Here is an 18,529-nt window from a genome sequence, read left to right on the forward strand (position 1 = left end):
GTGCGGCTGGTTATCCAACTCTCCATAACATTTCTCAACCTCTGTGGAATCCAGGCTGATTACATTGGCTGCTGTCACAACAAGAGATGCTTTCATCTTCCACCCATTCACAAGTTACAAGACTCATATCACTGTTTTGCTTGCAAATACCTGTAAATATTGTCATTGTCACGGGGGGAGGCTGTTATGATTTATAAAGGAGAAAAATAAAAAAGGGTCCAATTCCATATGTGTCTTTAAATGAGGAAACGTTGGGAATGAGGAAGTGGGAGGAGAGGGGAGGGAGCCTGGGAGGGCTAAAGTCCCATTCCTGAAATTCACCTGAACGGTGTGAGCAAACATCAGTCAGAGAGAGGTCTCCCAGGCAGGCATGCAGGCATTAGCCACCCTAGGATTGGGACAATGTGTGCATCCTAAATGGCACCCTATTCCCTATATAGTGGACTACTCGTTTTAACCAAGGGTAGTGTACTATATAGGGAATAGGGTGCCATTTGGGACAAAACCTAGAAATGGGTTTGAAGGCATACAGTGAATATGTGAGTCAACACTCCCACAGGGCAGACTTTGTTTATGATATCATAGCACGCTGACTCTCTCTTCAGAACGAAACATGGGAAATGGGTGAAAGAAAAACACCCAAAGTGTCCAACTGAATTTCTGACTACTTTATATACAGTATCTACTGTACACGTATATAAAAAAACAAAATAAAACTTTGGTTTAATGTTTTGTGTCATGTTGTGCGCAGCTCTGACAACAGAAACAACATGAGGGTCATTAAGTTCATAGAGTAATGGTGCGTCTCAGAAATTCCTCTGTCTTCTGTTTGTAGAGTACTGTACACGTTTCAGTCTTCTGAGGCTTCATATGCACTTCATATGCACTTCTATGCACATTGCATAGTCCTTTAGTTCTAAAGATTGTCATATCTTTCAATCACAGTTTACAATTGGAACCAAATAAAAAATACAAATATATTGTCTATTATATTTCCCCCGTGTTTGGGAATTACAAATGTTGAAATCCTTTAGACACATGAACAAAGTTATAATTATCTGCACTATTGACTGTTCAGTACAGAAAATCACATTATGAAAAACAAACATGGAAGACTCCTTCAACCAGAACAGGTACGTATGTATATGAAATATCTATCTACAAAAACCTATACAGTTGCTCAGGACAAAGTTAATATGATTGTCATCCAGTAGTTCTGATAGTTGTGCATTGCCGTTGATAACATACAGTATAGTGGGGATCAGATTATTCAAATCTGCCCATCATGAGTCCGGGCCCTGTGCCAGAGGGAATCACCCAGTCCCCCATACAGTCCATCCCCACCACAGCCCAACGTAGCTGGGCCGACTGAGGCAGATCGTGTCCTCTCCCCCCAGCCTCCGTACGCCTTCATCTATCCACATCAGATCATAGTAACATGTTAGTTCTTCATGGACATCCACTCCACCAGTCCTATTCTTACATACCACAGCATGTAAGGCATAATGTGAAGATCCATTTGTTTTGTTCCTTGATAATGTCACAAATGACTGGCCACATAGAAGCGATGACTTGTCATTTGCACACATTTTCAATGAAAAGATAGAGAAATGAATACTGTTTTCACAAGATTGTGTTTGTAGTGAAAAATCATACATCCTTGTTGTTGATCATCTGTATGTCAGGGGAAATCCAGTTCTCCTCCCTTCATTTAGGTGTCTATTAATGCAAAATGTTAATTTCTCTCCCCTTCTCTCACTCCTCCTCTCCTCTCAACCTCCACCACTGTGGATTTATTGACTGACTCATCGTCCAGTGCGCTGTTGCCAGTTATTAGGAGTTGTCATGGTTACCACAGTGAGTGGGTGGAAAAATGTGCTCCTGTTGCTAGGCACCAAGGAAGTCAGGTGTGTACTCTCACCAGGCTTGAAGAGGACACTGCAAAAAGAGAGACCAAGAGAGAGGGAAAAAAACGTCAGAGTGAGTACATCACACAAACAAATTAAGATAACCTATTCAATAACACAAGAAACATCTTCTGGTGAGGATGTATTTAATATGTATTGTCATGATAATAGGTCCCATTTCTAAAGTCCCCATGGTGTCAGATTCAGATTGGATGTAAACGGCTACAGCAGATTTATCAGCCCTGTGGCCTACTGCCTACCTACGCCACACCTGACCAAATACATTCCACATCCTTCTTCCACTTCACTGAAAAGCCTTGCTTCCATTCAAATGGCCTTTTGGAGATTGTTTGTGGAATTCATGTTTTCCTTTCGCTCAAGGGGTGGAGGCAGTTGACCCTGGCGTGACCCTCTGGCCAGCAAACAGCCCTACCTGATAAAGGTGGAGGCCAGCTGCTCAGACCACAGTCTAACCCTAAGTGGAGGTGAGTTTAACATGGGGTGGGAGGGGTGTCCTCAGCAAACAAGAGAGTTATAAAGTCTGAGCATGTTGGTCATGTCATGAGAAGAGCCCACTGGCCTCTCTGCACCACCCAGTCCAAATAAAGACCTGAGAGGCAGCCTGGAGGAGCCTGCTGTCCAAACGCTGGCTCGTTTAAATGCTGCTCCACCTATAAAGCTACAAATATACCATGATATCATCAGAGCTCAAAACTAGACACCAATATGTTTAGGTTTATTTGCAATGCTCTGAAAAAACATTACTGATGACCGTCTTAGGTTTCGTTACTCAACACTGTAGAGCGATGGGTTCTACATACATATCAAACCAAAAGCCCCCGGTCAGTATCTTTCCAAAACCACTCTAACAAGGGGACAGTTTGCTTTCAAGCCAATCGGAGCATCTGCCAGAATGTTGCTCTGAGCGAGACATCTCAGCACTTCAGCCTGCCACCCAATGAGCAGTGACAGTGCTGCGGCCGGGCAGCATAGAGTGCTCTGTCTCAGGCAGCGTGGGAAATTGAGCGTGTGAAAGCAAAGCACAGAGGAAGGCATTTCAGGCTAGAGCGATCACTGGGACCAGGGAGATGTAGGAAAGGGGAAGAGCTGTAATTACAACAAAAAACACCCCCACCCTCACCCTATACTCCCCCACTATCAACCCCCATAACAGGGAAGTAAGTAGCAGGACACAAGCCTCCTGAACTTTGATTAACAGTGGGGTTCATTTCCTGATCAGGGGACTAGGTCTTGCCAGGCCAGGGAGCGACCAGCCCTCTTTCTCCCCAATGGAGAGGAAAGCGAAAGGAGGCATCATTAATCAAATGCCGTTCAGGATGAGGGCACGGGTGATTGATTGGTCCGGCCTTTCAAAGGAAATAGGAATTCTGAGGAGTATCCATACACCCGACTCCTTGGGCCAATGATTGAGATTTGTGGTCCACATGCTCAGACAAAAGCAGAGTGAACTGAGTACTAGGGTCAAACCCAGCATCAAAGCCAGAGCCTCACAAAAACATTAGCTGTGAAACCATTATGTGAATAAATAAAGATTGCATTATTCAATATCTCATTAGTCTGATCTCATATTGCCATTCATTGACTTTAGATGCATAAGAAGGGTAGTGTATGTTGATTACATGAATTAAGGTTCCTGTATCAGTCTGTATTAACATTAATTTATGCCTATATAGTAATCTAAAGCACAGACATTTACTACGCAAAATATGGTATATTGCACACAAATATTCAGTTGAATGACCTTGGCTTTGGGACAACAACACATCACATTGGGGTGAATTCACTGAGCCAGTGCAGTTAAACTAAGTTTGCCTGGTACCAGATCGGTTTGTGCTCTTGCCAACTCCATTGCTGTCATTTTCAAGACCAATAGAGATTGCATGATGGCACAAACAGACTGGCACTCGGGCTAAAACTAAGGGACTTTATTAGGTGACTGAATTAAGAAAATAGTATTTACCCAGGAGAGACCCCCCAGTTGCACCATCTTGTTTACGGTAGAATCCTAATGTAACAGGGATTAAACAAGTCAACACACAATCACAACACACAGACCTAGTGTGCAATCCAAAGGGCACCCTATTCCCGACATAGTGCACTACTTTTATCCAGAGCCCTATGGTGCATTATATAGGGAATAAGGTGCCATATGAGACACAGCCCTACTGTATCTATCCTAGTCTATCAGCCTACTGTATCTATCCTAGTCTATCAGCCTACTGTATCTATCCTAGTCTATCAGCCTACTGTATCTATCCTAGTCTATCAGCCTACTGTATCTATCCTAGTCTATCAGCCTACTGTATCTATCCTAGTCTATCAGCCTACTGTATCTATCCTAGTCTATCAGCCTACTGTTAGTGAGTGCTCAGTTCGGGGAGGGGGTTGTGTGTCGGCTGTGAGGAAGATTTGGTGTGTTAGTAGATAAAGAAATTAATCAAGCCGATCTCTAATGGGAGGTTTGCACAAGAAACAGTACAGCGCCTAAACTCTGCAAGCTCAGAATTGATTTTCAAGCTTTACAACTTACATTTACAACCACCTATATTTCACAAACATTTTAGTTTAAATACAGCTTATACAGCGTAACTTGTGCAAACATATCTCAGAGAGCAGCAAAAGGGATTATTCCTCACATTATATATGTACATGCTCTAATATACAGAGAGGTCAAATATCAGAGACTGAGGACAGACACTGAGGACAGACAGAGAGAGGAGACTGTATTGACAGAGTCAGGGCCAGGGTAGAGGGAGAGGGGCCTGATTGTGTTAGATGAGACTGAAGCAGGTTAGTGACTGACTTGTTTGCTGGATGACATGGAGCTGAGAGTACTGAGGCTGTTGGTGTCTGTCACCACCATGGCTGAGGGAAACCGTGACTGGTGGGAATACTGCATGGGCTCCTGCTTGTGAGGGTACACTGCCATAGACAAAGACATAGAGAGAACATCTCATTGTTAATTTTAACCCAATTGATTTGCCTTTATTAATTGGTTAGCATTAGGGTTAGGATTGGGGTTAGGATTAGGCTACATCTGTACATACTGAAATTGAGTTTCAAGCAAATTGCATATTAGTCTGTTTCTGCTCTCTTGTCAACTCCTTATGGAATTGTCACGTTAAACAGAGCGTGTCAATGAGTGAAAAAGTATCTGGGACCAGGCTAAATCACCATTATATCCCATCTATGACATGGCATTAGCATTCGTTTAGTGCTTACTAAGAGGCAGGTACTGACTGTGTGAGTGAGTCACGGTGGCCATGAAGGGCTGCTGGCTGGGGGACTGCTGCATCAGGCCATGCTGGTGGGGACTGTGGAGCTGCTGGGAGAACTGCACCGGCTGCAGCGCTGCAAGGCTCCCCGCCACGCTGTTGATCACTGGCACCGACTGAGACTGCGACGTGTTCAGACCTACAACCAAATAGAACCTCAGTGATTTGGCTCATGTCAAAAGCATGACAATAAAAGCATGACTATATTCCCTATATAGTGCATTATTGCCAATTGGAGCTCAACCATTGTGTTCATACAAACGCACAAGAAAATAATACAAGAATGTGTGCATAAACAGAGGAGAATAAATGGGCAGTTATTGCAGTAAGAAAGTCACTTGTGGAGACATGGGAAATGCAAAGCGCTGGCTGGTTGGTTGATTGGTTGGTTGGTTGACTCACTCTGTGCGATGGTCATGACTCCAGAGAGAGGCATGATGAGGTTCTGTGTCTGCTGGTGTGTGTGGTGGGAGTTGTGGATGTTGGTCAGTGTGCTCACAGGTGGCAGGCCTCCACCTGACGCAGACATCTAGAGAGAGAGACACACTAAGAAACTTAGTGATACCATTCTGGACCAAAAATGAAGTCATGTACTGACAATATCCTAAATCTAACATGCTAACTGGATATAAGGATGGTTAAATCAGGGTATAGAGTAAAGTAAATCACTTTAGAAGTGAAATCAGATGTTCTCAGCAATGCAGCTCACACAGATAAATGTTGAGTTAGTTCTGCTGCGTTTTTATTGTCTTCCTTCTCAGGATTTGCTCGGTGTAGATGACTGGAGTTATACAAACACAGTGTAACTCCAGTCTGTGTAACTCCAGTCATCTACACCGAGCAAATCCTGAGAAGGAAGACAATAAAAATTTTAAAATCTGATGATAAAGCATAAAAGCACAGACTGAATGTAGTAGTGTGTATGCATGTGTGTGCACGTGGGTGTGTGTGTGTTCATATTTCCTGCCAGCTGCTCTGAGAGGAGGGGATGATCAGACAGGGGATGTATCTGAAATCGCACTCTGTTCCCTATATAGTGCACCATGGGCCCTGGTCAAAAGTAGTGCACTATATAAGGAATAGGGTTCAATTTGGGACTCAGACAGTCATCTGTACGGTACCCATAGATAACAACCTGTCTGCTCTGACCTGTTCCACACTATACTGACCTGCCCTCCCTACGAACATCTAACTTCCTACTGACAGGAGAGGATGACAAATGTACTATGAATCATCAGGGATCTTCTCACTAAATAAAATGGTTTATTTTCAACTTTGTTAGATTTAAACATGGCAAATCTGGTTAGTGTCATAAACTCGTTATTATTCTGATACTAAGAATACAATATAATTGTTTTTTGGCACCAGCGTACAATAGTTAGTCTCTGCATGTACTGTACTGTCAAGTTTCACTTTCACCAATCAAATGTTGGACTAGGGCAGAGGGCTGAGTTTCTCCCCTCGCGCTCCCTTTTCTGAAGGTAGAAAAACATTCAACATAATCAAGCGCTGTCGTCATTTCCCTGGCAGAGCAAGCAGTGCTGAGCGCTCCAATCTCCGCTTCTTTTTACAGGGCATTTAATCAATAAGCGCATAATGCAGAATGTTTCTTTGTCAGGTTTATTGGCTCAGCTCTGGACCTACCCGGTTCACTTTGGTGGTGAAGGCGTACTGTATGGCCTGAGCCAAGGCCTGCCGCCTGCCTGCCTGCCTATCTGCACTTTCCACAGAGAGAAGCACAATGCTCTAACTGTTGTTCCCTACAGACTGTTCCATGGGAGTCTTGCTCCGGGACCTACTTTATATGTCTACGGTTGCGTACCAAATTATACCCTATTGCCTTATATAGTGCACTACCTTTGCCCAGAGCACTATGGTGCACTATATAGGGCATAAGTAATGCAGTATAGAGGGAATAGGGTGCCATTTGGAACGTACCTCATGTTAAACGCAGCCCTGGTCCTTATCTAATCAGAGGCCAGGAGGGCCCAGGTGTGTTACTCACCATCTTGGCATCAGGTGACAGCAGACTGTGGCTGGGGTCCAAGCTGCCCGGAGACACCTGCTGTAACACCGACTGGCTGGTCGACATGCTGCCGTGGTGACTGATGGTCGTCGAGGAGCTGACCTCACCGGGTCCCTGTTGGCTGTACCGCACTGGAGGGAGGGAGGGAGGGAGGGAGGGAGGGAGGTAAAGAGTGAGAGAAATTGACAGATTGTTAGATTGAGAGTTTATTTCTTGACCTAACAACATCTGTGTTACACAGGATAACAGTATATAGGGTAGAGAGATATGGTAGCAGGCCTCTCAGTATGACTAAGTGTGCTATGTCAGCAGGTGCTCTAACCCATCAGACTCACCTGCTCTTTGACTCAAACAGGGAGAGCAGAGCAAACAAACACACTGACCCCTCCACTGGTGCTATCAGCCCAGCTCAGCCAAGGCCATTTAGTGAGTACAATACACCGTACACCAGCCCCCCACAACCCCAGTCCTAGACTTTATGAACTCAAGCACCATTGTTTTTTAGAAAATCAACACTACAGCTTCAAACACCACAAATACAATTATTTACATTCAATCCAAACAGTTGCAATTCTCATTAAATTCATTCAACATTAAAGTCCTAAACTGCCATAGAGGCACCAGAGAGTCAAAATGCAGGGAGTTCTGTAGGTTATTCCAACAATGGGGGGCACTAAAACGGTACATAACCATCCCCATGAACGGGTTTGGTGTCTCATATTTTGTCATTTTAACAGTTTAAAGTGAGGTAGGTCGGAAGCTTGTGTAGTTGAGCTTTGTAAACAAAAAGGGAGTAATGAAGTGATCTACGGGAATTTAATGAGGACCAGCCAACCTTTTGATACAGGATGCAGTGATGTGTATTAAAACAGTCACCCGTGATGAAGCGAAGGGCGCTATGATAGACGGCATCCAAAGGTTTAAGAGTAGTGGCTGCTGCATTCTGATAAATGGTGTCACCATAGTCAAGGACTGGCATGTAAAGTTGACTATACAATCTGCTTCCTGCTGTTTAGGGAGAGGCATGATCTGTTTCTATAAAATAAGCCTACTTTAAATCTCAACTTTATAACTAGCTCATCATGTAGTAATGTAAAATTATTGTCAATCCAAAAGGCCATATATTTATAGGTGTGAATCAGCTCGATGAAAGAACCATCCATTGCATAAATGTGTAAGCATCTGAAATATTTCTATGAGAATTATAAAGCAGCAAACACTTAGTTTTTCCCGCCTTACGTACCAATCTTAAATCAAAGCAACAAAATCACATTGCAGCTCCAACATAGCCTGGTCAGCCGTAGGGGCAATAGCGTACATAACAGTGTCATCTGCATACAGATTGATGGTACAGGTTTTTTCAGATAGACCAATATTATTTATACAAATAGAAAAGAGGACAGGTCAAACAATAGACCCCTGCCGGACACCTTTAGTAATATTGAGGAAACTTGACACCATCAGAAAGCACACATTGTGTCTTGTCTGACAGATAGTTCCCAAACCACTTGTAATACGCCTGGTCGAGGCCCATTTTAGACAACCTTTGAATGAGTAGGGGAGGGTCGACAGTATCAAAGGCCTTGGATAGGTCTATAAATATGGCAGCACAGTGATTCCTACCCAGCATGGAAAGGATCCCTCTGTGCCCAGGTACACCTATGAAAGTGAAGAAATGCCTTCTATGTACAGTATGTCATCAATAGGGAGCCCTGCTATGTTCTCACCTATCCTTCCACTGTCCAAACTCTTAGTCACTGAATTCTGTGACATCACTGAATGACCCATCTCTTAATCCCGTGTCTAGATCCCTTGTTGTCTCCCACCTCCATTGGCCACCGGGGCCAAAGGAATGCTGCTCTCCTCCTATCAAATAGATGTTTGCCAATCCTGGCCCCCTTTGATACCAACAGAGCAAACATTACACATTTACAACCAATGTCAAACACATTCTTATCCTGTAGTCTCAGTCTCACACAGAGTCTCCCTCCCTCCCCCCTGCAGAGCAGAGCAGTGGGCTGTGACACTGGGCCAGTACCAAATGGCACCCTATTCCCTATATAGTGCCCTAATTTAGACCAGGGCCTATAGTAGTGCACTATGTAGGGAATAGGGTGCTATTTGGGACAAAACCACTGTGACAGTGTTTACTCTCAGATCCCACATCTTCCCTGGGCCCTCTGTCCCTGACCCACGCATGTCACACTGAGTGCCCTGTCTGTCACAGTCCCAGATAGTCACAGACAGTCACAGACAGTCCCAGACAGCCACAGACAGTCCCAAACAGCCACAGACAGTCACAGACAGTCCCAAACAGCCACAGACAGTCCCAAACAGCCACAGACAGTCACAGACAGTCACAGACAGCCACAGACAGTCCCAAACAGCCACAGACAGTCACAGACAGTCCCAGACAGCCACAGACAGTCCCAAACAGTCACAGACAGCCACAGACAGTCACAGACAGCCACAGACAGTCACAGACAGTCCCAGACAGCCACAGACAGTCCCAAACAGTCACAGACAGCCACGGACAGTCATAGACAGCCACAGACAGTCCCAAACAGCCACAGACAGTCATAGACAGGAGACACCAAGCATCATATGTCTGCCATAAAAGAATGGGAGACCGTATCTCACTCAAAATAAAGTTTACCTTAGTAAAAACATGCTTTACTGCCTGGGAAATACAACTAAATCAGACCAAAGAATTTACCATTTTCATCTTGACTGTATTTCATCCACTAACAACAAACATGTTGTCTAGTCTGTCCAGGCAGACCACAAGAGAACCACAGACAGACCTCATATTGTCTTGAACATCACACTAGCAACCCCACAGCACTTGTTAACACCGCTACAGAACAATACCGCACTCCATCAGGCCCATGACCCCCATACCCTCACAATGGCAGAGGACTCATAAAGAGGCATTTATCTCCAAGCTGGACATCCTGTAAAGTGTCAAGGGGAGAGAGGTGCTATTCAGGCCAGCTTTGTTTTCCTGTGTCAGGCAGTAATTCTGGCTGCAGGGAACCCCAATCCCAGGAAAGCTTCCGTCGTCTAGTCTGTCTGAGGCAATTGGTCATTTGGAAGGAGGAGGAGGGCTCCATTTCTGGGACACCAGTGGGGCGGCCAGCGGCGTCCACATACCAACCTATTCACCCCCAGTTTGTTATTGGGTTATTATAAAGATGCTGTCAATATAGCTTGAGATTAAGAAATCTTTCTTCCTCAAGATAACGTTATATTAGAGAAAAAAAACAACCCAAAATGTAAACAACTACTGTACTTTCTGGCTGCATGACATTTGACCAGTTTCAGACTGTGTCCTACATCCGCTCTTATTTACATCCTAACAAAAGGTAGCTAGCTCCTCTCTATCACTAAATTCTCAGCTGAAATATGGTTTGAGCTAAATCAACCACAATACCAAGCACCCTGAGCACTGGACCAGGGGAGACTAGAAGTAGACCAGGGGGAGGGTGAGAACCCTGTGAAGGGGAGTGATAGCGTAGGCAGCAGGGAGTTGCAGCAGGTTTAAAAGGCTTCAGTGCTCTGTGTGACCCATGTAATATCAAAGCCCCTCTTCCCATCCCCAGGCACTGGTCATTGAAGCTTCGCTGCATATGAGAGACCTCCCGGGTCTCTGCAGGACGTAGCAGGCCTTGGTACCTCTCTGACCAGGCTGGGGCTCCCAGTGGACAGAGCAGGGCCAGGCATAGGGCAGGCCTTGCCTCTCTATCCCGCGGCCAGGCAAACTCCCACATAGCCTTGGGTAACACAAGGCATTGAGGCAACACAACCTGCTCACTATTTTTCCCTCCTATAATATGGGGTTTTACTCTCACTGTTATTAAATTAAATAACACTGTTTTCAGAGGATTACCAAATGAATAGAATGTGCCCATTACACCAGTCTACCAGGTATTGAACCACACTCCCCTCACTGCAGTCTTAATTTTACAGCTTAACACTTTCCAATGTGTCAGATTAGGGGGGAGATTCCTGAATCAGCAGGCTTTGCCGTGTGAGACGAGGGAATATACAAAAAAATGAAATATCAGCAGGTTATCAGGCGTTCAATTCAATCTCTTAGCACATTCTGGTGAAAAAGATGCTACTGTTGCTGAATTATCTGGGTTGATTGGCACGTCAGCGTTTTTATCTCAGCTTTGATGCAGGTCAACATAAAGGGAGGGCCTATTTAGAACTCTAGACAGCACTTACATTCAATATTATTGACACAGAAGTAGCAACAAAAAAGAAAAGCCGCCCACCTCTATACTTTGCTGAGAGATGTATGAAACTGCTCCCTGTGCTTAGCTTTCAGATTCACCCTCAAAGAACAAAACAATACGTTTTTAATGGTGAGCGAGCGTTGCGCCTTTTCCTTTTCAATGATTATCACATTTTTGGGTTGCACCTCGACTCACATTGGTTGAGCGCCCTCTACTTCTTTCCAGATTCACTCTCAAACAAAGAAACATGACAACTATACACAACACAACAGTATGGTCATGACATCCTTTCCCATAAAGTATGGTGAAACACACACACAAACACACACGTATTGGCATCTGTTTCGTTTAGAAAAGGGTTAAATTCCAATTGCCTATTCTCAATAAAAACGTAGGTTGTATGGTTAAATGAATGATCCAAGGGGAAACTATGGCCCTAAAAGTGTTATGGCCTCAGACACATGGATCATTCAGCTGATGAAACAGTTTGATTAGACCAACAGTGTGTGTGAATCACCTATTACATGTATGTATTTACACGTGACTAGTAACAGAAGATATCTATACATTTGTTTTGTTTTGGTCTTTTACCAAACACTGACAGTAGAATAACCTCATCTTTCCCCCCAAAATACTATTTGACTGTTTCTCCCATTGTGACCAATCAAGTTAACTCACCCTTATCAATAGAAGTAAGAGAATCAATGAAAACTCCAGGAGTAAGACGTTTTCCTTGATGTGACCTGATAGTGACCTCCCTCACATAACTGTTGTAGTGGCTCTGAAGGAGGGGGTTACCCACACCTCACTATAGGCTGGAGCACAAGGGGTCATCAGTCCTGTCTGGCCAGAAAAGAGCCAATACCCCAGAGGACAGCTCCTGCTGCTCTGGTCTGCAGAGCGCCCAGCCCCAGCCTCCCTCGGCCACTATACTGACGGCCTATAAAGGTGAGGGGGGAGGCTTTAAAATAGGCCCTCCCCAAGGCCCAGCAGTGATAAATGAACCTAGGTTACAGTCACTGCAGTCTTCCAATACGCCACAGACAATAGGGACCCCTGCCAGGCTGGGGTATAGAGAAGAGAAGTCAGGGGAGCCACTTATCAAAGGACTGGGAGATGTAGTAGCCAAGGATTTTAACTGTCCATTAAGCATGCATAACACAGGCCGTGGCCTAGCAACGCGATGAGGCAACCTGCTGGGGTGCTATTGTCAGGCCAGGGGCTGACACTGAAAAACAGCTGATGCTGTTGGCAGCACACCGGCAGGACACCTTGTAAGCAGGCAACCGAGGGCTAGGGGGAGCAAAGTACCTTCCTCTTCTGACCCTTACCCTATCCCTTCTCTCTCCCCACCACTCAAGCCTATCATTGAACCTAGCTCCTCAATTTGCAACCTGAGGTCAATGCTTGGTCAGGTGTGCTGGGAAAAACCACAAGCAAACAGAGCATGGGCTAATGGGCCCAGTATAACCAAAGGTAAAAGAGCAACCCGAGGCAAACGGCTTGTTTTTCTAGAGAGTTGACCTCGTGTTATAACTTGAAAGAACGACAAGGGGCTTTGATTGAGTTCCTCCAATCATTGCTTTTATGGAGGTGAGCGATGGCACTGAGGATAATGCTGTGCCAAGATATCAGCTCCATTGTATCTCTTATAGACACCGGTAGATGGCTAAATTGCACTGAGTGCAAACAGCATTATGATGTTTAACGGTCAGTTTGTTGGATTTCCTCTTTACAACTTCAGGAACTTTGTTGATTCCCCAAAAAGTCACCATTGACCGACCGACCTTATGCTTATAGAGTGAATGTGGAAGTAGTGGTTATAGGTTGAACTAGCGCTGAATCCCTCCGTGACCCTGCCCTGACCCTGGCCTGTTACAGGACTGCTGCTCTTTGTGCCACTCTCCTGCTCCTGCCTGCCTGCCTGCCTGCCTGCCTGCCTGCCTGCCTGCCTGCTGACTTTGGAGTGGAGATTGCAGGTACAATGTGGATTGTTCTCGGTGTGTTGTCAAATATCAGAATAACAATGACATTTGCTCAGCTCCCTCAGTGACTCTTATTGATCACTTGCCCTCTCTCTTCTCTCTCCCTGATCTCATCAACCATTTTTCTCTCCCTCCATTCACTCTTGCTTGGGGATGAAAATAAAATCATCCAATTATTTTGCCAACCATTGTTCTTCTAATTGTCAAAGACATGTCCCTGATCAGGATACCATAGTGATTAAATGCACTCAGATCATGGCTGGGACAGGTCCAGCAGTAGGAAAGCCCACATGTTTTATCATTCCATGATTGTGTGTAGTATTATATTAGATATAATAGCAGAGTAATATACTGTGGTATGCATGTGATGTGGAGACGCTACCTTGCATCTTACTAGGGGGGGATGCGCTGGTCTGGGAGCTGTGGGGGTGTGGGGAGCTGTGGCTGTGAGACAGGAGAGGGTTCATGCTGTGGATGGGTATGGGGTAGGCGTCCATTGCCAGCTTCTGACGGAAGGCCTCTTCCTTACGCCGGTTGGCAAACCAGTTATAGACCCGTACCTCAGTGACCAGGTTAGAGCCCAGCCCATGAGCTTTAGATGGAGACACCCCTCTCTGGAGACACTCAGCCCTATAGGAGGAGAGATTTAAATAGTATCAATGGAATAAAATGGAAAAGAACAAAGGGGAAATAAAATGGTAGTGGCATTGGAATGATAGTTGGATACAGTAAACAAAGAGAGACATTCAACCCTGTCAAAATCATTCTAAGCTAGGGCCATATGCTGCTGTAATAATGGAGTTAGTATCAAATAAGATGTGCCAAACATTCAATTATTAAATGGAAGAACAAAGTTGTGTCCCTTTTTCCCAAATGGCACCCTATTCCCTATATAGTGCATTACTTTTGACCAGAGCCATATTGGCACCAGTGCACTAAATAGGAAATAGGGTGGCATTTGGGACGCAGCCCAAAAGGCGTAACTTTCTCATTCTCCAACGCGTCCTCCGCTCACCTGTTGCACTCCTCCACTAGAGCCTCCCGCTCCTCTTTGCTGGGGTTCTTCTGTCTTTCATAGGCCTGGTAGAGGATCTGTTGGGATGCAGGCCCCCATTTAAAACGGTTCCGTCTCATTTTCTTGCAGGAGGGTTCAGAGCCCACCTCCTCCCCTTGCTGCCCCATACCCTGACCAGGAGGGTTGAACTCTGGGAAGAAAAACAGCACCTGATCCTGACTGCCTTTGTCGGTCATATTGCTGACAGAACCTTGAACTGCCTGGTTGAATTCTGGAAAATAAGAACAAGGTACATTCAATGCATCTCATGTCACATAAAAACATTGTATTGGGTGGAATGGAGACAAATCAATAAGACAATAAGAAGAAATAAGGCATAATTTATTGAGGGACAATTTCACAATATGTAGCCTATGCCCTAATGATAAATCAGACACATTTGAGGCATAGGCTTACTAGAATATGATGCTGACCATATGTAGAGCCGAGATATGACATTTATTTTCATGCAAATTGTGTTGTGGATGGCCATTAGTATTATGACGCCTAGGCCAACACACCTCTGTGACTCTAACTGTATCAAAGGCTGTGTGAGAAACTCAAATATTAACTTACGTCTGAGAACTTCCCGCTGTTTCCTGACATACCAGGTGTAGAGCGCCGCTCGCTTCTGGGTTTTCATGGGCGTGCCTTTGTTAAGGTGCTGTGAGAGGTGAGACTGATTTAGCCCGGTTACGTCCACCACCTCGCGCTGTGGTATGTTGTGCTGTTGCATGTAGCCTTTGATAATGCGGGCGGCACGCCACGGGTCCTCACTGCGGTTACATAAAACACACATAAAACAATATTCGAATCACCTTGCTAAATACATGTTATTCGTTCTATTAGTGGCCTAATAGTGTTATGTGTATAATGGCCTATAGGTGTTGGTGCTAAATTAGCACCAACTCCTAGGCTATAGACCATTATACACCATAACACTCATACTAATAGCACTGCTAATCTAATGTATTATTCATTGGCCAAATACATTCCTAACCTAGCTTCAGCATCAAGATACAGCACGAACATGTATTTCCCTTGGTTTATTCTATTCGTTTTTCTCTCGGACTTCTTCGCCTGACGTTATCCCTGTTTTGCAAGGCCCAAAGTTGAAGTATTTTTGGGGGGTTGGGACAATTGTTAAGTACCCTAATAAACGACCATTAATCATTGTATTCAATAGGATGTAAATATTTTCAAAGGTTACTGATTTTACTGAGATAGTGTACATCGCCTGGATGACTTCAAGTGGTGTATTACTTAAGTAAAAATACGTTAAAGTACTACTTTAGTAGTTTTTTGGGGTATCTGTACTTTACTATTTATATTTTTGACAACTTTTAGTTTTACTTCACTACATTCCTAAAGAAAATAATGTACTTTTTACTCCATACATTTTTCCTGACAACTAAAAGTACTCGTTACATTTTGAATGCTTAGCAGGGCAGAAAAATGGTCCAATTCACGATCTTATCAAGAGAACATCCCTGGTCATCCCTATACTGCCTTTGATCTGGCGGACTCACTAAACACACATGCTTGTGTGTAAATGATGTCTGAGTGTTGGAGTGTACTTTAGTCATTTTCTATTAAGGTACCTTTACCTTTACTCAAGTAGGACAATTGGGTACTGTTTCCACCACTGGTGAACTCATAATACGTTCAGAAATCAGGCCTATTTTCAATTCAGTGTTATGACTGTAGCTAAGAGGCAACCCTGGTGAATTTGAACATCTAAATCCTAGACCTTGGTTTATACCTTTTCCACTGTTTTTGAAAAGTCAATATTTCATAGCGGATGTGAGATACTAAGGATATAGGATACAGAAATATATTACAAATGCTACTAAATTAGGCTATCAAATAATCTAAACTAAGCACCAATAGGATAGACCTAGTGTACATTGGTTTAGAAGCATAGTATTTTATGTCATCTGAGTCTGACACACACTGACGTTCTAGTCTACATTTTCCCATTTGGACAATAGGCCTATAGGCCTAATCAAATTCAGACTAAATAATCCCAGAATCGAGTATGAATCAAATAAATAAATAGGTGATTTGGTTTAATAAGATCATGTTGTTTGCTTAAACATAGGAAATTGATAATACATTGATAATAAATTGAAGAAATGTATCAATTCAAGGCTTCCATCCATAATTGCATTCAATTATCGAAGAATACACTTGCCCATGGTCTAAAATCCTCTGAATTATTCCAATGCTTCAATTATATCAACTATAAACAATTGCACAATTGCACCCAAGGATGACAGCTCAATAGGAGGTTTATGTCGATAAAAAAAATCTATATATCAAAACAACTTAAAAGGTCTAGAATATATGCGCAGCTTGCTTTAAAATATTACAGTAAAATAACACTTAGATTTATCCTACCGTCACAGTCATCTCAGATTAAGTATTGACTTCACATGGGTCATTTTTGCAAATCTACACACAACTGTTTGTTTTGGAGAATTAAGTCTGCGGGTTTATGTGTTGGTTTAGATGTTGGTTTATAACATTCGACAATGGATAACCGGATCTCCATTCACTCTAATCATACAACACTGTGTATCTTTCAGTTGATGATTTATAGAATACAATTAATAATAACTTAACTACACGTGGGTTAGTTTTGATTTTCTGCCGGCCACTTGATCATGTTACTAGCGTAATGAATGAACATTTATAAATGTATTTCAGAAGATAAATTAAGACAATAACAACATGTATAAAGATTAAGGCCTTTATAGACTACATTCATCAAACAAAATAATATTTGCTTCAAGAAGTGTTGCAATATTTCACCAGAACGTTATTCTTACTATTAGAGCCTATATCTAGTGCAACATTTAATCCTGCATAATAAACAAATGCGTGGCTGTGAATTAACTTTCTCTTCTTGCACTGCCATATATAATCTAAGTGAGAGAGATCGAGTAAGTTAATAATAATAGATCTCGTTGATATTTTGCTAAGGTAAATAAATAAGAACCCGTGTGGATAATTAGTAACTACAACGTGAAAGTACTACTTGCGCATTATTTTATACTTGTAAACACAGGGAACATATTGCCTTGCGCTTTACATTTAAATTCAAATATGTTTTTACAGGAGTTTTGTCAGCATTCTAAAATACAGACACGATGCAGATACACTTCTTGGGGCGGAAGGTAGCCTAGTGGTTAGAGCGTTGGGCCAGTATCTGACAAGGTACAAATCTGTCGTTCTTCCCCTGGACAAGGCAGCCAGTCATTGTAAATATATGTTAAATATAAAACGTTTTAAATGCACTGAAATTACAACAAAATCTAAAACAAGTAGGCATATCCATAATAACATATCTTATTTGTGAGCCTTTCCCTACACATTCATTCGGTAATGAACAGTCCTAAATGTACGCAATTAAACATTTAAAGTTGTATCCACTTACGCTAATATTCGGTCAACTTCTGCCCTCTGCTCCGCTGCTTCCTCCGTGTTAAGCGACTGGAGTTCTTTTAGTATCGGTGGGGTATCGAAATCATCTCCGTCCTCGGACCCCTCGTCTCCCGACAGTTTGCCCTTACCGTGCCCGTTGCTCAACGTAAGAAATACCGGCTTCGAATCCGAATCATTTCCGTTGATTTTAGAACTTGGCGGAGACATGTGTAGATTCTCCAACTTAACTCCAAAGCCATTCGGGCTAGGATCCATATCGTCCAACGCTTGGATCAGAACATCTTTGGTAACTCCGGAATCTAACAAGGCGCTCAAGAGCTCCTGTTGGAGAGATGTCAACTTGGACACCATTTTCGAGAACATTAAAAAAAAAGTTAAATTCTGAACTAAAAGGGAGGCTGAGGAGAATAAAGAACTAGAAAATACAAAAATAAAGTTCGTTCTTTCTTCCTCTCGTGCTCCAGTGTTTATGTGAATTCCCTACTCCTGACACCTGCTCAGAGAAGCTGGTTCACTTCCCAGTTGAGGAGAGTGATATCATTTGCCATGATGCTTTCAGAGGGCAGGGAATAT

At 43.4% G+C, this 18,529-nt stretch overlaps 1 protein-coding gene across 3 annotated transcripts; it reads right to left on the reverse strand.

Annotated features, from left to right (window-relative positions):
- Positions 1–477: 477 nt before the first annotated feature.
- LOC115206337 (hepatocyte nuclear factor 1-beta-A-like) lies at positions 478–18,529 on the reverse strand. 3 transcript variants are annotated; one of them, XM_029773155.1, is made up of 10 exons: positions 17,949–18,529; positions 15,086–15,285; positions 14,471–14,741; positions 13,850–14,085; positions 7,209–7,360; positions 5,606–5,732; positions 5,151–5,342; positions 4,732–4,850; positions 3,889–3,933; positions 478–1,938 (listed from the first exon to the last, which is right to left on the reverse strand). In XM_029773155.1, the coding sequence occupies exons 1-10, from the start codon at positions 18,317–18,319 to the stop codon at positions 1,918–1,920; spliced, it is 1,734 nt and encodes a 577-aa protein (XP_029629015.1). In that variant the 5' UTR covers positions 18,320–18,529; the 3' UTR covers positions 478–1,917. The 3 variants fall into 3 exon arrangements, with proteins under 3 accessions (XP_029629015.1, XP_029629014.1, XP_029629016.1); XM_029773154.1 differs by having other exon boundaries at positions 13,838–14,085; positions 17,949–18,528; XM_029773156.1 differs by having other exon boundaries at positions 5,169–5,342; positions 13,838–14,085; positions 17,949–18,527.

This window comes from Salmo trutta, chromosome 13, assembly GCF_901001165.1.
Source record: "Salmo trutta chromosome 13, fSalTru1.1, whole genome shotgun sequence".
In the NCBI taxonomy this organism is placed as follows: Eukaryota; Metazoa; Chordata; class Actinopteri; order Salmoniformes; family Salmonidae; genus Salmo; species Salmo trutta.